Genomic DNA, 24,047 nt, shown 5'->3' with positions numbered 1-24,047 from the left:
CATCTTGGGAATCCAAAGGGGCAGTTATATTGCTATAAAGATTCAACATCTTGGGAATCCAAAGGGGCAGTTCCAAATGGTCACTGTGAGATGGAATCAGTTTGATGGCAGTAGGTTTGTTTTTGTTTTATTAGAATGTGGGTAAAGTTCTCAGCTGCTAACTGAAAGGTTAAACATTTGACCCACCTAGGAGCCCTGGTAACACGGTGGATATATGTGGGGCTTCCAACTGTAAGATAAACAGTTTAAACCACCAGCAGCTGAGAGAGAGAGAGAGAGAGAGAGAGAGAGAGAGAGAGAGAGAGAGAGAGAGAGAGAGAGAGAGAAGGCTTGCTACTCCTGTAACGAGCTACTGTCTCAGAAATGCTCATCTGCAGTTCTATCCTGTCATAGATGGTCACGCTGAGTCAGCATCAAATTGATAACAGTGAGTTTTTGCGTTTGAGAGAGGTTCCACAGGAGAATTACCTTCTCCTATCAAAGAATAAAACCAAGACAAACCCATCGCCATAGAGTGGTTCCAGCTGCCTGTAAACCCTGTGCAGCAGTCTACTCTGCTGTCTGTCTGTGGAGGAAATAGCCTCGGAGCACCTAATAAAAATGGAAGAAGGTATATTGCTGAAATAATTTTGGGAAAAGATTAGTTACCTTTTAAAAATATTCATTGTTTTAACTTTACCTGAGTGCTTATCTACAACACCTATATATTGCTTATGAAATATAAGCATTTTATTTTTATCATTATCCAGTAGTTTGGCAGTAACCCCCCATGATGTGACTTAACATAACATAAATCAGCTATATGGTGGGACCTGCTGTGAACAGATCATAAGAGTTGTAAGAATATAGAATGGAGTGCAACCCCTTATTCAGGTCACAGGCCTGATGCAACAGGAAGTTTCCTCCAGAGTCTGGTCTATTTCCTATAATAATTGACACTGTGAAAAAGCTAACAGCTGCTGAATCCTGTGTGTGACTCATCCACCCCTGGCTCTTTGGTTCACCAGATGGCCAGCCAACCCTGGGAGCCATCAGCAGCCCATCATCTGACCTTCCAACCTTGTATTCATCCGCCTCTGCATCCCTCAGTCTGTGGTCTTCCTTCTTTCTCTTCCTGCCTCCTGATTGTCTTCCTGCTCCTTGGTTCATCAGTCCCCAAAGCTATGTGAGTCAGAAGAAGCCTCCAGCGTAACACCTGATCCACATATTTGAACAAGACAGGACTTAACCCACTTCTACAATTGTGTGTTAGCTCTTTTCTTAGTCGGCACATGGGTAGATAGATGTCACTGATTCTGCTTCTTTAGTGCAGTCTAGGACATCTTTTTATTAAAAAAAATAAAATTGGAACAGTATTGTACACACAATTATGAAACCCTTTATGTTCACTTACTGAGTTGTCATAATTCCCCCATGACCTTCAGTAGGCTTCCCAGCCTCCTGTGACTGTACCATACTTACCAGAGAATGACATGTAAGGCTTTGTCCACACTACACTATTCAATATGGTAGCCATGGACCACGTGCAACTTTAAAAATGTAAGTTAATTGATGGAAGTCAGATATGACCTGAGATCAGGAATTGCATATGGTTGGTAATGATGGCAGTAGTGCAGATCTAGAACATTTATATTATCATCGACAGGGAACTGTCACAGCTACCACTTCATGAACTCTGCCCGCATGCAAAGCTCATAGATCAACATGTTTCTGAACAAAATATGATATGCATTTCTTACTCTTTGGCAATAACATCTTCTAACCAGTCCCTTGCCTAGAATGATCTTCCAATGTGGCCACTAGCCCCAGCTCTTATACGACCACACTGGGATATGATTTCCACTGCAGCGTGGAAACCACCTTTCAATCAAATTCACTCTCTTAAAATACAATAGTTTTATGGGGGTCTTATTCTGTTAAGAAGATTCCATCCCTTTAATATATAGATAAGATTCTTAATTGAGGATTTATCTAGGGGGAAAGAAAGTGGTCCTTTTACAATGTATTTATTTTTTAAAAGAGACATCCTTGAATTTCATTAAAGTCCCTTACAGGGGAACTGATTACAAGGATCCACATATGACCTCGTCCCAGGGAGAAGGACGGCAGAGAAGGGGGGGAAGGGAGACTCTGGATAGGGCAAGATATGACAAAATAACAATCTGTGGATTATCAAGGGCTCATGAGGGAAGGGGGAGCGGGAAGGGAGGGGGAAAAAAAGAGGACCTGATGTGGAGGGCTTAAGTGGAGAGCAAATGCTTTGAGAGTCATTAGGGAAAAGAATGTACGGATGTGCTTTATACAATTGATGTATTTATATGTGTGGATTGTGATAAGAGTTGTATGAGCCCCTAATAAAATGTAAAAAAAGAAGAAAAAAAGAAAATGATTAGGGCAAAGAATGTACAGATGTGCTTTATAAAATTGATGTATGTATGTGCATGGATTGTGATAAGAGTTGTATGAGCCTCTAATAAAATGTTTTAAAAAAAAAAGTCCCTTACATTTTTTGTCAGCAAGTAAGTCTGCTTGCCATGTCACTGTGATCCCCCAAAGAGTCAGCAGTGCAGCCGCCATCATGGCCACATCCTACGGAAACGAGAGACAACAATCCAAATGATTTCCTGATAACGTACAGCCTACTACACTCAAATGGCAGCTGTAGTCCATTTGGCTACTTAATAAGCACTTCTGAAATATTTATTAGTTGCTATAAAATCAATACAAACAGATCATAGAGTTTGCCCTTACAATGCACAGTCATGGTATGGGGTATAAAGCGAAATGCAAATAAATAATTGAAGCTAAGTCTAAGAACTGCTCCATTAAGTGTGGATGGCCATCGAAAGAGCAGGGAGACTCGGTGGTGACTCCTCAGGGGTGCACTAGAGCGATTCACACGCATCAGTGAGGAAAGGTTGCTGGTGAAATCTATAGCATTTTCAAAGGCCGGAAAAAGGGAAGGAAGATATTCCTTTATAGCTTCTAGGTGTCATCTAGTCTATTTCCGACTCAACCCAGCTTATCATAACAGAGAAGAGCTGCCCCATAGGATTTTACAAGTTATGGTCTTTACAGATGTGCAGGGCCAGGTCTTTCTCCCAAAGCAAGCCGTAAAGACCTCAGAGTGGGAGACGAACACAGATCTTTGACTAGTGACCGGGGAGCTCTGGTATCCTAGTGGTTACGAGTTAGGCTGCGATCCCTAAGGTCAGCAGTTTGAAACCACCATTCGTTCCTTGGGAGAACGCTGGAACTTTCTCCTCTGGTACAGTTACAGTCTCGGAAACCCACCGAGGCAGTTTTAGCTTGTCCTATAGAGTGGCTGTGAGTCGGCATTGACTCGGTGGCAGTGAATGTTGTTTTGGTTTGGAGACACAGAGGAGTCCTGGTGGCACAGGGGCTCAGTAAGTGCCTGATTGTTAACTGTAAGGCTGGTGGTTTGAACCCACCACTTGGTCCACAGAGAAATATGGGACAGTTGGCATCTGTAAAAGATTACAGTCTTGGAACCCTTTGGGGGAAAACTGGTCCTATAGGTTTGTAATTAGTTGGGTGACAGTGGTTTTTTTGTTTTTGTTTACACTTTGGGTTGTTTGTCTAGGCACAGTTAAGAAAATGGAGAGTAAATAACATTATCAGGTTTTTATGAGTATTTAGATAGGCACCAACACAATAAGAAACTTGAAAATAATTTGTAATGCAAGAAAGAGAAAGCCTGTTTAACAAACCTAGAATAAGTGGGCGGTACTCCTTGTTTAGTGAACTCAGAACTTAGGGAGCAGCAGTGTCCAGTAGGAGAATGCTTGCCTTCCATGACAGACTTGGATTGATTCCTCGCCAATATACTTCGTGTGCCCTCAGTTAGGGTTGCAGGTGACAGGCTCAGCAGGCTGCACTGGACGTCCCAGAGCAAGAGACTTTAAGATCTCAGTTTTAGGATCTTGCCTAAATATCTACTTCCAGACAATCAGTTAACAAAAACTGTATGGGTCGCAGCTGTTCTATCTCAGGACACCTAGGATCACCATGAGTCAGGGGCAAACTCAAAGGCAGCTAACAACACTTTGAGTTTGTGACAAGCTGACATTTTTGATGAACATAAATAAGAGCAGGGCACAGAAGAAATCAAAAGCATTGGTATAGACCTAGAGAAAATAGAATTTCCAAGCTGAAACAATGGGAGGGTGAAAATGAACTTAGAGAAGAAATGTCAAATAACTCAGTATGTCAGTGTGAAAACACTGATAAATCACACTCTTCATTAGAATCAAGTCAAACCTTCTTGTTTTAAAGACCAAATAAGAAAGTTACAATCTCTTGCTGGAAATTAAAGATGAGAAATCTCAAATGATTTCTCCTTTAAATTTGAAAGTCATTTTTCTTATGAACTTAGCTTCAAAAAACAAAGAATATAACTCATTTCCATCATCTGTGTGCTATTCTCAGTTTTACAAGGTGGTGCTTCCTACTCGCTCTCATGTTCCTTTGAATGATTCAGTAAGGCCACATGATCCAGTTATTATCCGTGGACTATTATGTAGGTCATATGAAGTAAGGAGTCTGAGAGATTAAATAATTGTCCAAAGATCAGACATTTGATCAGAAAAAGAAACTGGACCCAAACTCAGGTCTTCTAACAGAGAGAGAGAGAGAGTGGGTGGTGGGGGGGAGATTCTGTCAACTCTGAGATGCTAACCTGAATGACTTACAATTTCAGAGTAAAACTTTATTTAAATAAATTGAAATTTTTCAAATTTAATTCTAGAAGAACCACAAAAGATAGATCCGGGATAAAACGTTTTTAAAAATAGCATAAAGTACTCTTGGCATATTATTACATCAAAGTATGAAATTCCTAAAAGTGCCACCAAATCAAATAAAGAAACAATATGTGAATCATTCAATTCCCTTACAAACAAATGATGACTAGTTAGAATCACAACACTTTTGATAGAAATAATCTTGTTTCTTTCTCTGTGACGATCCAATGCAACATTAAAAACGTAATTACTAAAACAACATAATGACAACACAAATAAACAACAAGATGACAACTGTGTTATTTTTTTAATTTTTCAGTTAGGGGAAATGTTCATGAGTTAAAGGTACACTATTAGTAATTTAATACATTTGAGAAGCTAAAATTAAAAGGGAAAAAAACTCCAGGTCAGAAAAGAAATTCAAATGTGATATTCCCTAGTGATTTTTACCAACTAGCAAAGATTGTAGTCTATTACAGCCAATCAGAAAAATAATAAATGTCTATTTGTTCTTTGCAATTACATTGTTGAAGTAAAGAATGTAACTGTTGAATATCTCAGTGAGAAAATAAGGAAATATCTTACTTAACTACACACTCGTCCCTAATACTTGCCATGGATTCTGATTTGATAGCTACTGAAAATGGAATTACTTTTAAAAATGTATCCATTCAAAGGTCGCTTCATTTTTCACTTTCTGACATAAAAGAGCTTTAATCATTTTTTTACTTTTTACTGCATTAGTTTTCAATTTTAAAAAAAAGAGACTTTAAGAGAGAAAGTAAATTGTTCTATAGGCAACACAAGATACTCATACAGGAGTTTAAAAGTAATGAGAGATGTCTTGATATTACCCAGAACAACAATTTATCTGGTAGGCTTCAGCATTTGGCCTCATGTTTTCTATCAATGTATACACTCTGCTCTGCTCCCTAATGCACCTTCAACCTTGGCTCGGTCCCCTTAATGTTTCTGGTTACTGGTATAGAAATGCCCTTCACTGGAAGACCAACTCACATCTCTTTGGACCATCTTTTTCATCCAAAATTAATACACAGTTTGTAGATGTTAACTGGGCAATGTTTTATAGTACACAAAGAGAACTATTTCACTAGCTTTAAAAAATAGTATCAAATGACAGTGCATTCTATTACCTCGTTTTCTCAGAGCTCCAAATAATGCCCAGAAGAAAACCATCACATTGTAAAGAAAAGATTGAATTCAAGCAGGATGAAGCAACCGCATGCTACAACCTGTGTTTCCCCAAAGAGACCTTGAGCTATGTGGTACGTCACCAAGTCAATAGAAAATTCCTCGAATGCCCTTGTGGTTTCTGGTAGATGTTCTAGTCCTTGAAGTCGCCGAGAAAAGAAGCTAATCTTTTCTGTATATCCACGTCATTAGAAAATAACCTGGGCAAAGTTTGATAATTGCTTGCTTTTCCCCAGTGTTCCTGAGAACTGTCAAATTCTACTGAAGTTAAGATCTATGCATATTTTCCCCTCTTTTTGCCTTCAAGGTGTGTGTGTGTGTGTGTGTGTGTGTGTTTGTGTTTCCTGTCAGGGGAATTTGTTTACAGACCAAAATCATGGTTGAAACCCTGTTTTCAGAGGCTGTTTGAGTCAGCTGAGCTGACACCTAATTCCACACTCAAGTCTCCTGGGCAGAAATTGAAAAGCAACGGGGAGGATTCATGCTCTGTTAGGTTCTCTACCCTCCACTGCTCTCAAAGGAAAGAGCTCATTTGTACTTCCTCTTTTTTCTGTACAGTGAAATCAGGAATAATGCCCGTCTCCCAGGGGATGGGAAATAAGCAAACCAAGGTGTCAACTACAAGTTGCATGCTAGTCAGTCAACAGCATGGCCCTCCATGATTGCTCGTAAAATGTAAATGAGTCATAACAGCCACTTAAGATACATTGTACATGGTTTTTTTTTGGGGGGGGGTCATATTGCTTCGTTTTTTACTTCTAACTGAACTTTGGCTTAATTTTCTGAAATTGTCCTAAAATATAACTCAAGGATTCCAAATGCACTCACAGTCTCTGACAACACACTGGGAAAAGTGCTGCCGTCCATTTAAAAATGGACAAAAGTGGAGTTTTCTACAACTACTCCCAGCTAATAATATGTGGTGTAATTTGTCCTCCTGTGTCCATGCGCTCATCCCGACCCCAGCGCCCTGTGCTTACCTGTGTACAGGTCATCCTTGTGTGTCAGACCAGGGCTCACCGGCATCCAGCAACCTAGCGTGCGTGCGGCGTGTACTCAGACTGAAGAGAAGACACGTGGATCAGTTCGTAATTCTTGACAAAGTCAGCTGCGCTGAGCAAAGTGTCAGGGTCGGGTCAGGAACACCGGGGTGGTGAGCAAGCCCAGTCTGTTGGTCAGAAGATGACACGTTGGAAACTTTACCTTAAAAGTTCCCCAATCAGCATTTCAATCAACACAAACACAGAGATTGGATTTCCAAAATTGTTCTGTGTTTTGAGATTCAAACCTGAAGAAATAACTAAATTGATTAATTTATTTTGTAATCCCTATGAAATATGGCACAATTCTTTAACACAAATAGAAATCATAGCAGATAATAAAAAGTTCAGTATAATTCATTAAATCGGGAATCAAGTACATAAGCAATTCTGAATAACTACAGGTACATAGGAACTTTTGCACACCCCAGAAATTTTCAGAGGGATAGGAGAAGCACTACAGTGTCTTCATTTCTTTCTTTCTTTTTTCTAATATCGCTCCTTTCCTTCGTTCCCTGATTGCTTCCTTACTTTTTCTTTTGAATTTTCTTCCTCTTTCCATTTGTGTTTTTGTTCCATTTTATTTCTACATTCTACATTGGCCTTTTGTTTATTTTACTTTGATTTGGGTAAATTATTAAATTTGTGCATGTAAAACCATGTGAGAGAGTCACCAAAGTTTTATATGTTTTCTATAAGATCAAAAACCATTTTGGAAATCCCAGAGTCCTCAGGAGAAGCAAAAAGCAGGAAATCTTCGCGTTAGATGCAATGCCAGTGATTCCTTGTCTGCTGCTTCTCCATTTGTCGCTCATATAATGAAGTCAGCAACTTCCCAAGCAAGGTATGTCATTGTAGTCGATGTACTATTTTCTAACTCACGTGTTTCCTGAGGAATCTTGGCAGAATACGTGGTCTAACATACCAATCCCTAAAGCATCAGGAACTGTGGAAACAAGTTTCTCAAATAAGCATGAACAAAAACTCCAGATGCCACTGGAATGGCTCACCTTGTCACAAACTTGAAGATCCCAATTACATAACCAACAGACCAGAACACAGTGCTATAATCAGAATCACACTATCTCCTCCTGCCAAATACAGGTTAAATAGCACCATCCCTGCTAATAATAGAGTTGTAAGAGGGTTTGTTTCCTCTTTTTCGTGATTAAAAAAATATTTACAAACCAGCATATAAATTCTTGCTCTTTCTTTCTTTTTTTAAGCAAAAGGGAAGAAATTTCATGGTGCCCATACAGGACAGCCTGGAGGGGCCTGGCATCCCTTACTGTGTAGGCATACCCAGCAAAGGGTCACATCATTTACTGTAAACCCCTGGCCCAGAGGGACTCCCCTGGAGCCGTGCCCAAAGCCCCAGGACTGGCTGGGGGTAGGTATGTCTTGCTTTTTCTACCCCTCTGCCTTCTTCTGAAGTAAAGAAATTCTTAGGAAGTGAAGCCCAGTTTCTTGTTACAGCAAATATCACAGAAAAACAATTGGGTTTCATTCTGTGGTGACTCAAGCATTTGATCCCCACTTACTGCGCGGGCAGGAGCGTGGGAGCAGCAGCAGCAGCGGCCCCTCGGAAAGGCGTCTTATCTCTGCGAGCACTCTTTGAAGGAGAGGCAGTTCTTCGCCGTGTCATCATCACAACTGTAATGGGCAAACACTCACAACTTCTTCCTCTGTGATGGAAGGGCAAGTGGACGACTCTAAGCAAACACCAAGGAGGACGGTAAGAGGACAATTATGACCTAGCGTCAACTGCAGCTCCCTGTGTATGCATTGCTGTCCAATGCGAGCATGCCGCTCCCAGGGACAGTCACTGTCTGATGATCTCCTGTGCCTCCCCCACCCCCCCTTCAGAGAGTTTATTTAGGAGTCGGAGTGCCCTGGTCTTTTTCAAGCTCTTGAAAATATTCTATTTCGAGTGTCTTGTTTTCTGTCCTTCATTCAGCTGGAGTATTTATCTGCCCCCCACAGGATTCCGTGATTCACAATCACCAGCCATTCTGTGGGAGAAAAATGAGACTTTGTACCTCTGTCCAGCTACAGTCTCAGGAGTCCATAAGGCTAGTTCTGCTGTGTCCTGCAGAGTGGTCGTATGTAGGAGATCATCTGCTCTGAGAGCAGCGGCCGGTTAGAGGGAGCATCCTTGCCCCTCACAAGAGACACCTGGCTTGGACTCTCAGTCTGAGTACCTCCTGGGCAGCCACTCACTAACCATCTGTCAGCAATCGTCTGCTTGTTGCCCGGCAGACTTTAGCAAAGTTCCAGCTGAAGACACTCTACAAAGGAAAGCCTGAACATCTACTTCCAACATATAATGAAATCACTGGAAATCATATGAATCACTATAGTTTGATCCACTGCATGTGGGAGCCATGTGAAGTCAGTTAAACAATGGCCACACCTCACTTACTCCCACAGCAGGCACGGGGTGTGAAGACATAGGATGTGAGGAGGACACGTCCGTCTGTCTGCATGTGGGGCAGCAGAGCCCTACTCAGTGTAAGGGAGCGCTCTTGGGCCTTCTCGGCTCAGTTAGGATGACCTACGGCTCAAGCCAGTCTCTGTGTGGGGAAAGGTCCATGTGGATGGGATGCATTGCTGGTGTCCGTAGTCTGGGCTAATTTTCCACACTTTGTGACAGTGGTCACAATGGCACGCAGGATCTTCCCACTCTGTCTTGTCCCACAGCCCCATCTAGCCCCTCATCTGTCCTCCCATGCTTCGGATTGGGTAAACCTCATTAGACGTCTCTGTGTTTGATTGTTCTCATTCCAGTTCTTTCTGGGCAAGGGGAAGGGACTGACTAGCTGTAATGGATAACTTGTTGTGTTGACTTGACTAGGCTGTGGTGCCCAGTTGTTTGATCAAACACTAATGTCCATATTGCTGTGGAGGCAGCTGACGTGATTAGGATTTACAATTCATGAAAACATTGGATAAAGGCTTTAAATGAAGTGAATTGCCTGCATAACGTGAGTGGGTATTATCAAATCAGTGATAACGAAGGCAGCAAGAGCAACTCCTGAGATTTCCTGAGGGGAGAAATCGTCTGCCTTGAGACTATACATAGATCCATGCCGGAGTTGCCAGCCTGCCTCCTGCTTGCAGATTTTAGACAAAATACTGCCAGATTTTCCAAGACTGCTTTATCTAAGAATGGAGGATTTGACAGCAGCACAGATGAGTGACTCAATTCCTTAAAATAAATGATATATATAGATAATATGTATATGAAGAGAAATAGCTGTAAATATAGATATAGCTATATCTACCTATCTGTATAAACATATCTTTATGTATGTATCTAATCTGTCCATATGTCCTATTGGCTCCAGTGCTCTGGAGAACCCTAATACACTACCAAAAACTGACTTAAAAAATAAAAATGGCTTCCTAAAATGAAGTACCTAGAATGAGAAAATATATCAAGTTCATAGTTGAATAACAACTAACACGGGTAGAAAAAAGGAGGAAGCGTGTGTGTGTGTGTGTGTGTGTGTGTGTGTGTGTGTGTGTGTGTGTAAGGGTGAGGGGAATCGCTGCTTAGGTAGCACCAAGCTTTGTCTATAGGGAGAGAGAATTTGCTGAAGAATTTAGCAGTGGTTGCGTAGCATGATTGATGTGATTGTTCTTAATGAATTGTTCATGTGAAAAATGTTGAACTGGCAAGTGTTGTCTGCATTTTTACAACAACAGACTCCCAATAAATAAAAAGAAGAAAATTAAATTTTTAAAATGTGGCTTGACATGTGAAGTAATGATTCACATTGATTAATGGGATTTACTATATTTCCGAGGCCAAATAGAAATAGTTTCCTTTGAAAAGAGACCTTCAGGATTAGCCTAAGAAGGCAACTAGTACAGTAGCAACACCTCAACTCCACATCCCCTTAGAAGACAAGCCAGTGACTTTCTGCAGTTGCCAAGATGAAATTGGATCAATTATTGTCAGATGACCTGAACAATGTGCTTGTCCTGGGAATCAGAAAGAAAGCAAAGAGCGGAGAAAGAGATTCGTAGGTATGCTTAATAGTACACCCAGAGAGTTTGGATGTAGGATCAGAACATCTGGCCTATTCTTTAAGGTTTCCACACCCAATCCTAAATATAGCAGATTGTTCACTAGCGAAGCCTTTAAAACAGTCCTTAATAATTACTAGAGTGGTGATTCCTGGTCCTCAAAGCTGCTAGGGGCGTGCTGGGTTAAGCCCTGGGTTGTTAACGACAGGTAGGCAATTCCAATCTACTAGCCACCCCTTGGGAGGAAGATGAAGTTATCTTCTCCTTGCCAAGCAAATGTGTTCTCAGAAACCCTATTATGGTCACTATGCTGTAAATAAAGCAATGACAGTGGGTTATATTCCTTAAATGCATTATTCAACAAATACTTATTAAATGGACCTATGACAGGCACTGTTACGGGTATAAAGAAAACTAGACCTGGACCCTATGTACCATCTCCCAGAACATATGATCTTTTATTAGTATGCCAGTAAACAAAAGCATGTGCTCACATACCTTATTACTGTGTAGGTTAGAAAGCCAAAAAGGAAGGACATAATCAGAAGTCTCTCAAACTGAAAGAATTGAAGAAGAAATCCAAGACTTGAGTTGAAATATTGAAGGATTCTGTGGGCAAAATGTTGAGTGATGCAGGAAGCATTCAAAGAGGGTAGAAGGAATGCCCAGAGTCAATGTACCAAAAGGAATTGATTGACGGGCAAACATTTCACTATGTAGCATGCTACCAGGCACTATTGCAGGAAGACGGTCAAACTGCACTGAAAGCACTGGTGAAAACCAGGCTCCCATTGACCAAATACCACTGAAATATCCCCACAAACTCATAGAGCACTGAAGGAACTCACTCACATATGTCAAGAAATTTGGAAGACCTGGTTAACTGACTGGGAAAACATCTATGTGCCAATTCCAAAGAAAGTAAGCCAACAAAATGTAGACAGAATATGATACCATTAATATCACATGCAACTACATTTTGGATGAAGATCATTCAACAATGATTTCACCAATATACTGACAAGGAGCTTCCAGAAATTCAAGCAAGAAAATTTGGCAGAGAATATTAGTGGAGGTATGGAGAGGGACCTCGTTGCTAATGTCCTATGGATCTTGACTGAAAGCAGAGAACACCAGAAAGACGCTAACTTGTGCTTTATTGACTCTGCAAAGGCATTCAGCTAAGTGAATCATAAACCGATGGTTAGCCTTGAGAAGAATGGGAATTCCAGAACCCTTGCTTGTGCTCACGGGAAGCTGTACACCGGGGGCGGGAACCTTTTCCCTGCTAGGGGTCATCTATAACATCACTTGTGGGCCACGCAAAATTATCAACTTAAAAATTAGAGTGCTATATTTGGCCAAAAATTTAATTAACTCACTCCTAATGTGGTGACAAGGAACCTTAATGTTGTACTGGTTACCAATTATGCTGCTAACCACATGGTCAGCAGTTTGAAACCACTAGCTGCTCTGAGAGAGAGATGGGCTTTCTACTCTGGTAAAGAGTTAGTCTTCGAAACTCAGAGTCAAAGCTACAGACTTCAAAACTATGCTGTCCTATAGGGTCAGTGGGAGTCTGACTTGACTCAGTGGCAGGGAGTGGAAGCGAGCACCGGAACTGGTTCCGTTTGGTGAGGTCTGTGAGGTTAGCTGGCGTTTATGCTGCTGCTACTCACACCTGCTTTCCCAGGTGTTTGTCAGGCAGTCTGGAGTGCACTGGTAAGTTTGGAAAAGAACTGCTCAAAGTAGGAAGTTGTTCCAAACACAGATGCATATTTCAATGCATGACTCCTCAAAAGGGGAACTGCACCGTTGCTTACGTAACTTTTACAGAACTCAAGCTTTCAGCTCATCGTCACCTTGCAGCTGAATAATTTCATGTTGCAAGTTATCAGACACATCAACTGGTTCCACATTGAATGGTGTATCAAAGACATCCAATATCATTTGTTTACTTTTCACATCACTGGATCTTGCATTAAATATCTCCATTAATTTTTGCCCATTCACCAGCATGTTCTTCATCCAAAAACCAAACTCACTACCATTAAGTCAATGCTAAGTCATAGCAACCCCCTCAGCGTTCCCAATACTGCAATTGTGTTCAAGAGTGGAAAGCTCTTGGAGCTGCTGGTAGTTTCAAACTGCTGACCAGGCAAATTGCAGGCCAACTGTAAGTCCTACACCCAGCAGGGTATGGAAGGCTTTATCCTTCTAGAGTAGGGCACTACATCATTGCATATTCCTTTCGAGTTGTACTTTCTACAGCTTTAATTTAGCTTCAAATGATTTCACATTTGAAAGCAGAGAGCTGAGAAGCTAGCTGGGTCCTTGTAGTGTGAAATTCAGTTCTGAACTTCTCACACTTTGTAAAATCTTATGAGCAATGTTTCCACCATATTTCACAGTGATAATCAAGACCATCCTACTCAGAGTCAAGATGGTTCAGAAAGACTTTAAACCCTCTGCTTTTGATAAACTTTATTCCTAACACTACTGTTCGAATCACATCGTTGAGCCACAACAACTGTGCATGGAGACTTTATTGATGTATGACGCTGTGCCATATAATTAAATCACCTGGATCAAGACTAAGATGATTCAATTCCTTCTTGACAAAAGATTTTTTTTCTTTGTGAGTCAAGCCTCACTGAAGCTCCATTTATAGTAAGGTCACTTAACTTTTCAACTTTTTCCATTGATAAAACAAGTCTTTCAAACAAGCCCTCTCACCTCTTGGAGCACCACGGTAGCAGTTCCTCTCACATGTCAAACTCTGTTGAGCTATATTGCTTAGGTTCATTAGCTCATCACAAGCCAGAAAAAAAAAAACCAACTGGAAATCCCTTGCAAAACCCTTCAGTGTTTTTTCAATATCTATGCTGTCAGTCATCCAATCAGAGGTGCTTCCCTGAGACAAACTGACCCTGAAACAACGTTGCTGTGTCGGATGCTAACACCTCCCTGACAGGCACCATGCACTCTTTCACAGACTCTCCTTCCCACGGGGCCTTGGCCTCTGTGGGATTAACTGGATCAAACATAACTCGCCTGAAGGACCTTCTCTCTGACACAGTTGGTTTGCTGTGCTTCCAAACTCTGCTGAGGATTGTGCTTTACATGAAGGTTGACGGAGCAAATCATCAGTTTGACATGAAAAACAGCATATACACTTTGTTTCAATTCAATGTACCATCACTCATTCGGCTTCCTCTCTGTCTCCTGTTTCTATTCCTTCTTCACAACAAACCCTCTGAACCTTTTTGGGGGGTAAATATTTCCTTTTTATCTTAAATGGTTTGTTTATTTTGTGGGAACTTTTTTTTATGTGATAACAAAAGCACAAGAGAGTAAGGACAATCACAGTATAGCCCATATGTCCAATACCAATCTATAAAGTCCTCTTCAGACTCACGAAACACATGTAGTGATGCCCACTGCAGGAAGATCACAGGCCAGTGGGTGGGTAACCTTGTGAATCCAGTGATGGTGGAAGCATCTCCACGTGGCTTCTCCAGCTCAGGGCACTAGCTCCATGTGTCTTGTCAGCTGCAATGTCTCCCAGGGAATGAGCAGACAGAGAGTGTCACCCGCCTCCAAGGAGGAATACAGGAGTTTCCAGAATCCTCAGGAGAAGGCTACGCCCACACAGAGGTTTCATTGGCTATGACCTGATTGACAGGATAGACTCTACTCCTTCACTTTCAATACTCTCAGATTGACAAATAATTATATGCCACAGAAAGGATGCCAACTATGAGAATATGTTGAGAAACCATATATCCATTAGGAATCTAATAACTACAATATATATAAAAATTTTACAAGATAACAACAAAAAGGCAAATAATCTGGTCATAAAATAAGCAAAAACTTCAATAGCTACTTCATCAAAGAAGACATTAAAATTGCAAACAAATTCATGGAAAGTTGCTTGATGTCATTAGTCACCCAAATCACGGTGAAATACATTTACACCCACTAGGAGCGCTGATAGAGTCGTGATTGGGCTGTGATCCTCCTGGTCAGTAGTCCCAAACCAGCAAGAGTCACATGGGAGAAAGACTGGGTGTTCTAATCCCATAAACAGTTACACCCTCAGAAACCCACAGGGAACTCACTATGAGTCAGCATTGACTGCACTTGATGGCAGTGAGTGAGAGGCTGACTAAGAAGAAGGGAAACAACAACAAAAATATAGCAAATGTTGGTGAGGATGTGAGAAAATTGAAGGCTTATCCATTGCTGGTAGGAATGCCAAATGCTACAGGCATTCTGGAAATACATGGTAGTTCTTTAAAAATCTAAAAATAGACCAACCACAAGATCCAGAAATTCAAATCCTGGGTAGATATGCCCCAAATTTGAAAGCAGAGACCTACAGACTTTTACACCAATGTTTACTGCAGTGTTATTCACAATAGCTAAAGGTGAAAAAAAAATCTAAATGCCTATTAACAGATGAATGGATAAACAAGGTTTGGTCAAATATGTAGAATGAAAAAGAAAAAAAGTATGTACAATGGACTGCTACTTAGCCAGTAGGTAGATGATGCTTAAAGCCATAATGCTGAGTGAAATATGTCAAACACAAAAGGACAAATATCATATGACCTCAATTATTGTGTGAGACAGGATTCTCTAGAGAGACAAAACCAGTTTGCTAATAATTATAGATAGATAGATAGATAGATAGATAACACAAGAAATGAACAGTTAAATTATAAAGCAGTACAAATGGCTCAGTGAAACTCATGCCCGTGAGAGAGTTGTGAGACACTGGTAGTCCCTCAAGTCTTGAGGGCCGCCAGGCAGTCCTCTGTAGAGAGATTCAGGCTATCCTGGTACAGGCAGCAAACAGCAAGGCAGGTATCACCAACAGTCAACCAGGTCACCAACAGTCAGTCCACAGCTCAAGAGATGTAAATTCCAATTGTGTGGTGAAGCAGGTCTTAAAGGGACCTCAAATTAAAGTGACACAGTCCACAGGTTAGGTGTCCGACAGGTAGTGTAGCTTGCAAATTGAGGCAGAGAACAAGCAAGGCAGCCGCACACTGGTCCGATGATAAAAGAGCGAGAGACTAGAAAGGCAAGGCTTGCCGGGCCATTTATCTCTCCGCCCTTCAAATAATCCCACATGTGTTTATTGGTCAGGCTGGCACAATAGATGTTAACTATCTCAATCTACCCTTTGACAACCTGGCATCTGTACACAATTCTTTAGCCATATATACTTTATAATTTCCAGACATTGATGAAATCACACTTATACTTATCATCAATCATCTATCATACATAGAAAAGAAAACACACTAAATCCAAATTGAATCTGTTACCTGAACAAAGAAAAGATATGCAATAAGCGCATAAAAAACATTGACAATTAGAAATCTGGCTTTTGCAATTGATCACGTGGTCATAACTGATAGGTAGAATTACCTTCTTCTGCTACCCATTCTGTATTACCTTTGCCCTCAGCAAGCACCTCAGCTGGCTATGGTTTTTGCCTGGTGGGGTGATCCTGACCTTCATTCCTGAAGGGTCTGGGTCATTATAAGTCCTGTCAGGATTGGGTTGTTGTAATTTACCATTTACTTTAATAACTAAGAGTCGGCCTATGGGATCTCTTGGATTCCAGACACATTCTTCTTTACCTCCATTATGTAGCAGCAGTTCAATTTCTCCTTGGTAATCAGGATCAATCACACCACTCAGTACAGTGACACCCTTCCTGACCTGTTGTTCCAAAGGCATGAGAAGCCCAAATTGGTCAGGGGGCATTCTCAGCTTCTAGTTCAGTGGAATCCATGCTGTTTCCAGGTGGGAGAGTTCCTTCCTTCGGGACCAGGACCTCCAGGCCTGAGGAACACAGAGTTGCTGGGACAGGAAGCAAATACGCTGCAAGGGGATCACTAGGAGTAATAGTGAGTGGTGCCACTCCAGCTTCCACCCCTTGGTTCCTGGACCCATGAATTCTGACTATTGGAGACACAGCACCATATATTGGCCGCTGGTTTAAAGCGTATACAGCTTCCTGGAGAACATTGCTCCAGTCCCACAAGTTGTTGACATCTAGATGGTGCCGTAATTGTGTCTTTAGAAGCCCATTCCATCGTTCTATCAAGCCGGCAGCTTCAGGATGATGAGGAACATGATACGACCAGTGGATTCCATGGGAATGGGCCCATTGCTGCACTGTATTTGCTGTAAAGTGAGTTCCTCGATCTGAAGCGATGCTATATGGGATGCCATGCCGGTGGATGAGGCATTCTGTAAGTCCACGAATAGTAGTTTTGGCAGAAGCATCACGTGCAGGGAAGGCAAATCCATATCCAGAGTAGGTATCTATTCCAGTAAGAACAAAACGCTGTCCCTTCCATGATGGAAGTGGACCTATGTAATCAACCTGCCACCAAGTTGCTGGTTGATCTCCCTGAGAAATTGTCCCATATCTTGAACTTAATGTTGGTTTCTGCTGCTGGCAAATGGGACACTCAGCAGTGGCAGTGGCCAAGTCAGCCTTGGTGAGTGGAAGTCCATGTTGCTGTGCCCATGCATAACCTCCATCCCTGCAGCCATGTCCACTTTGTTCATGTGCCCATAGGGCGATAACAGGAAAGAGGGGGACCAGTCTCCACAGCGCGTGTCATCTTATCCACTTGATTATTAAAGTCCTCCTTTTGGTGAGCATGCACATGAGATAAAATTACCTTTACTTTCTTGGCCCTTTCAGAGAGATCTATTCACATACTTCTTCCCCACACTTCCTTGTCACCAATTTTCCAATCATGGTCCTTCCAATTCCCTAACCATCGAGCCAAGCCATTAGTCACAGCCCATGAATCAGTATATAATCTCACATCTGGCCATTTTTCCTTATATGCAAACTGAACGGCCAGGTGAACTGCTCGAAGTTCTGCCCATTGGGAAGATTTCCCTTCACCACTGTCCTTTAGGGAGATCCCAGAAAGGGGCTGTAGTGCTGCTGCTGTCCACTTAGGAGTGGCACCTACATATCGTGCAGAGCCCTCCGTAAACCAAGCATGACTTTTTTGGTCTTCACTTAAAGTATGATAAGGAACTCCCCAGGAGGCCATAGGTGCAGACTGGGAGAAAGGAGGCAATGTGACAGGAGTGGAGACTGTTGGCATTTGGGCCACTTCTTCATGCAGCTTACTTGTCCCTTCAGGTCCTGCTTTGGCCCGATCTCATATATACCACTTCCATTTAACAATGGAATGTTGCCGCGCACATCCAACTTTATGATTCTGTGGATCAGACAATACCCAGTTCATGATGGGTAGCTCAGACCTCATGGTGACTCGGTGGCCCATGGTGAGGTATTCAGTCTCCACCAAGGCCCAGTAACAGGCCAACAGCTCTTTTTCAAAAGGGGACAAGCTGTTTGCAGAGGATGGCAGGAGTTTACTCAAAAACCCCAATGGTCTGCACTGTGATTCACCAATAGGGGTCTTTCAAAGACTCTACACTGCATCTTTATCTACAACTGACACCACTAGCACCATTGGATTAGCTGGATCATATGGTCCCAGTGGCAAAGCAGGTTGCATGGAAGCGTGAACCTGTTGAAGAGCCTTTTCTTGTTCAGGGCCCCACTCAAAAATGGAGGCTTTTCGTGTCACTTGATAAATGGGTCGAAGTAGAGCACCCCAATGAGGGATATGTTGCCTCCAAAATCTGTACAGGCCCACTAGGCATTGTGCCTCTTTTTGAGTTGTTGGGGACGCTAAATGCAATAGCTTATCCTTCACTTTAGTAGGAATATATCAACATGCCTCACACCACTCAAACCCTAGAAATTTTATTGATGTGGAGGGTGCCTGAATCTTCATTGGGTTAATTTCCCAACCTCTTGTATGCAGATATTGTACCAATAATCTAGATTCTTTGATACATCCTCTTTAGTGGGTCCAAACAGCATAATGTCATCAATATAATGGATCAATGTAACATTTTCTGGAATAGACAGGTGATCAAGGTCCCTTCGGACAAAATTATAGCACAGGGCAGAAGAGTTGTTGTACGCCTGGGGGAGAGTTGTGAAAGTATATTGTTGCCCCTGCCAGGTGAAGGCAAACTGCTTCTGGTGGTCATTTGAGACTGGTATGGAGAAGAAGGCATTAGCCAGATCAATAGCTGCATACCATGTACCAGGAGAAGGATTAATTTGCTCGAGCAATGTAATCACATCTGGGACAGCAGCTGCAATTGGAATCACCACGTGGTTAAGTTAACGATAATCCACTGTCATTCTCCAGTATCCATCTGTCTTTTTTACAGGCCAAATTGGTTAATTAAATGGGGATGTAGTAGGAATCACCACCCCTGCATCTTTCAAGTCTTTGATGGTGGCACTGATCTCTGCAATCCCACCAGGAATGCAGTACTGCTTTTGGTTTACTATTTTCCTAGGTAATGGCAATTCTAATGGTGTCCACTTGGCCTTTCCTACCATGATAGCCATTACTCCACATTTTAGGGATCCAATATGGGGGTTCTGTCAGTTACTAAGTATGTCTATTCCAATGATGCATTCTGGAACTGGGGAAATAACCACAGGATGGGTCCAGGGGCCCACTGGACCCACAGTGAGGCATACCTGAGCTAAAACTCCATTGATAACTTGAACTCCATAAGCCCCCACTCTGATTGGTGGACCTTCAAAACATTTTAGGTCTCCTGGAATTAGTGTCAGTTCTGAGCCGGTGTCTAGTAATCCCCGAAAAGTTTGATTATTTCCTTTCCCCCAATGAACAGTCACTCTTGTGAAAGGCCGCAGGTCCCTTTGGGGAAGGCTAGAAGAAAGACTGACAGTATAAACCTTTGGTGATGTAGCAGGGTCCTCCTTACAAGGGACCTGGCCTCCCCTTCATTCAAGGGGTTGTGGGTCTGTAAACTGGCTCAGATCTGGGAATTGATTGAGCGATCGTGACTGTTTTTCTGCTGTTCACCTGATCTACCATTCTTCCGCCTATATAGATCACATAAATATTTAGTAGGTTTCCCATCTATTTCATTCCTAGGGACACCGTGGCTAAGTAGCCAATGCCATAATTCCACACGAGACAGATTGCTTTGATTACTACTGAAACCTTGTTGTCTATTATAACCACGCTCGCTCGGTCTCTGTTGATTCAATGCTGACACTTGTCCTTTACCATCACGGGGCCCAATCAGCCCCATTGTGAGCAAATGTTGGAGTTTGCTTAGGGCAGTACCCGCTGTTAATCCTGGTGCACATAAAATAGCAATTACAGGATTCTTAAGAGATGCTGGGGCCCACTTCACAAATGTGTTCATTATGGTTGTGGTAAAGGGTATGTCCTCAGGACACCCCCTTTTTGGGTCTATGGGAATATCCTGATAGATCTATTCCAACATACCAATTTCTCCAAGCTTTTGGATGCCTTCCTCTACAGTGTACCAAGGCAGGTCAGGTACTTCAAGTTGGTCTAATCTAGGCCATATGGCATGCCATGCTTCATTGAACTAACCAAATAAAGAACTAGATCCTCTCCTAGCCTCTCTCACAGAGACATTGAAAGAAGAGTCTGTGCTTAGATACTCAGACTGGTCTAATATAACATTTCATGCACCAGTATCCCACACCCTTAGTAACCATTCCTAGGGATATTCCCTGGACTTCTGCTTGTATGTATTTGAAAACTTGAACAGATCTTTATGAGTATAGCACTCTTCTTCTTGGGTAATCATCTCAACCTCACCTTTAGGAGCTTTCTGAGACTTAATTTTAGTGACAGGTCTAGTGGAAATATTAGGTGGTGAGGGTGTTTCCTGAGTGCTCTCAGCAATATCTTGTAAGTCATCTCCCTCAGGCAATGCTACTGATGCTGCCCCACCTGGCATATCAACTTGACTAGTTTGGCCAATCTGCTCAGGTGTGGGTTGTGAATGGATACTTCTAGCTGGGAGCATAACAATATACTTTGACATAAAAGACAAGTGAACAAAGTTTATTAGTAGTTACGAGAGCTCAGAGAGAGGTTAGCCGTGATGGAAATCTTGCATTCATTAAGAGTAGGGTTGCACAACAGATTATTGTAAGTAAATAATCACTAGCCATTTGAGAGATGGAAGTCAAAACAAGGATGAGACGCCACTTTACATTGACATTGACATAAATGTTCACACACACACACACAAACGGGAAATTACAAATGCTGAGCAGTTGCCCATAGATTGAAACCCTTACCCACGGCCGGTAGGACTGCAAGTGCATAAAGTGCTGTGGAACGTGATGTGGTACTCTGCTATTGGGAATAGGAATTCCATACAACTCAGTCACCCCTCTGCTGAGTATATGCACTTAAAAAGTGAGAGCTATACTGTGAACCAGCATCTGCACCCCTAAATTCATCAGAGGACTGTTCACAACAGCAAGAAGATGTAAACAACCTAAATGCCCATCAGAAGAATCGGTAAATAAATTTGGGTACAAACACACAATGGAACACTATGAAACACTAAAAATCAACACTGAAACTATGAAGCAACTCATGCCATGGACTGACCTGGATGCACTATGCTGAGTGAAATGGTCCAATTACAAAAGGACGCATGCTCTATAAGACTACTGCTATTTAAGGAAAGTGCAATACAAATATTTTCATACCAAGGGAGCAGATTTTTGAGTTACCAAGGAGGAGAAGGCAAGGAGGAGGACACAAAGAGGCTAAAGGGTATATAGGAGCAGGGGAAGACTGTTATCCACAAGAGAGAGAAGAGAAATCAAAGATGAGGGGAAGAGGTAAGCTACTGGAGCTTGATAAGTAGCTTAAGTTGTTGAAAACCAAAATTGATTACCTGAAATGTACACCCCCACCTCATTAACAACTAAAAAAGTATTTGCAAGTAGATAAATAAAATTTATTTTCTACTGAAGAAAAGAAACTTCGCTTGGCAGGAGTTAGGTGGCTGGTACTTGTACAACAAGGACAAGAAAAAAGAAAGCAAGTAGTTCCCGAAGTTGCTTATGGCCAACCAGAGACCTCATGACATTTGATTGCTTGGTTTAGAGGATTAGCATCATGATTCTATGGGTCTGATAACAGATCTAAAGCTTCATTTCTACCTTCAATTTTGGAACAACACAGAAAGAAGGAGAGTCAGGAATAGGAAGAGGGTATGGAATGTATGACTAACTTTCTTCATGGACAGCTGCCTTCTTTGCCATTAGGCTAAAAGAATTGGATGGTGCCCAGTTAGTGTTATTGAACATTTTGATAAAAGATTCTATAGCGGAATCCTGACCCAAAGGGGGGAAATTCAGGACAACCAAGCTGTGATACAAAGAAAAGAAGGACACTAAGCAGCTATGTGAAAGAAGAAAAACCCTAGAGAAATAAAAGTCAATTACTGAAGATGACTCAAACCCTGCAGTTCACACAGAAGAAGCAGCCCTTGAACTGCCAGTGAAAGAATATATGAGAATGATGTTTAGGTCCACACAAGAAATTAGGGGATCAATACTGATGAAAAATATATATATATATATATATATATATATATATATATATATATATATATATATATATATATATACTAGAATCCTCACACAGAAGGGAAATACAGGCGTTAAGGAAGGATGTAGCAGAAATAGAGGAAAAGGTGAATGATCTCAACCAATAGAATGGAAAAAGTGGAAAACCCAATCGGTTATCTTGAAGACAAGGAAGTAGAATTAAGCAGACAGGGAAAACAATCAAACAAAAAAGCAAAAAGAATTTGAAGAAAACCTGAGGATAATGTGGAATTCCATGAAGCACAACAATATTCAAAATATAAGGTGCCTGAACAGGAGGAAATAAATAAGCCTGCCATTAAAATAGGGACTTCTTGGAAGAAAATGTCCCCAGTATTACAAAGGAAGAGATGATTCAGGAAGCAGAGAGAACACCAATTAGATCAGCCCCCACCCCCAAAAAAGACATCAAGATATATAGTGGTCAGAGTGTCCAATTTCAAGGAAAGGGAGAGAATTATGAGAGCAGCAAGAGAGAAAAAGTAGTCACATGTAAAGGTAAACAGATAAGAATAAGCTCAAACCTCTCCACAGAGACCATGCAGGAAAGAAGAAATTGGAGCTATGTGTTCTGAAATTTGAAAGACAATTGCAATCCAAGAATCCTTTATCCAGCAAAGCTCGTCAGCAAATTTGAAGGACAAATAAAAATTTTCTCCAACAAGGAAACATTTCGAGAATTTGTAAAAACCAAACTAGCATTGCAAAAAATACTTTCCAGTTCTTTCTGGGCAGAGAAACCAACAACTGCCGCACACAAAGATGAAACCACCACAGGGTGTAACACTCCCCAGAAAACAACACCCTGAGAACAGTACCCAAAACATTACGCTCCAACAGAGAAATGAATATAAGAATAAGCTCCTTACGCACACCCCTTCTAGGCGGGAGGGGAGGGAGGAAACTGACAAACACTAATAGTAGGAGAACACAGCAACTAATCTACATTGGGGAACATTAGTTGGGGAGTGGCTTGTGCAGCAGGTGGGCAAAATAGAACTAGGGCACCCGTGGGTGACGTGGAATTCTGGGACACTGAATCCTGGATCTTTGGGGCATATGGCATGCTCCAGAGGCTGCATCACTGAGACCCATCCAGGAAACCCACAGGGCGAATTGGATTCTGCCTCAGACACACGTGTCCTGAGGACTTAATCGGGAAAATAGCTGGTGTCTGAGAAAGCAGAAGAAGCAAGAGCAGTGTATTTTTGTTGGGGAACAAACAATGTCTTGCTACATCAATGCCCTGTAGGATGTATTAAGATACATACTATTCCAGCAATCTGGAACAGTCATTCTGTTATATTTTGCTCAGGTTTATTCATATTAGAGTGTATCTCAGTGGTGTGTCGCCATTGGGGGTAACCTTCTAGAAGCTGGTTGTTTCTAGTTTTTCAGTAAATGAAACCCAGAGACATTGAGTCCATAGGGAAA

At 41.7% G+C, this 24,047-nt stretch overlaps 1 protein-coding gene across 1 annotated transcript in view; it reads right to left on the bottom strand.

The window, feature by feature from the left end:
- The window catches only part of IL5RA (interleukin 5 receptor subunit alpha), a 57,545-nt gene extending 44,479 nt beyond the window's left edge, over positions 1-13,066 (bottom strand). Inside the window, exons 1-3 of the mRNA XM_075550874.1 lie at positions 12,910-13,066; positions 8,690-8,727; positions 2,505-2,589 (exon numbers count right to left, since the gene is read on the bottom strand). Coding sequence (XP_075406989.1) covers positions 2,505-2,589; positions 8,690-8,727; positions 12,910-13,066 — 280 coding nt within the window. The remainder of the gene's footprint in view (positions 1-2,504; positions 2,590-8,689; positions 8,728-12,909) is intronic.
- Positions 13,067-24,047: the final 10,981 nt, after the last annotated feature.

This window comes from Tenrec ecaudatus, chromosome 5 (genome assembly GCF_050624435.1).
Source record: "Tenrec ecaudatus isolate mTenEca1 chromosome 5, mTenEca1.hap1, whole genome shotgun sequence".
NCBI classification, from domain to species: Eukaryota; Metazoa; Chordata; class Mammalia; order Afrosoricida; family Tenrecidae; genus Tenrec; species Tenrec ecaudatus.
The sequence above is the reverse complement of the archived record's forward strand: the minus strand, read 5'-3'. Positions and strand labels throughout refer to the sequence as shown.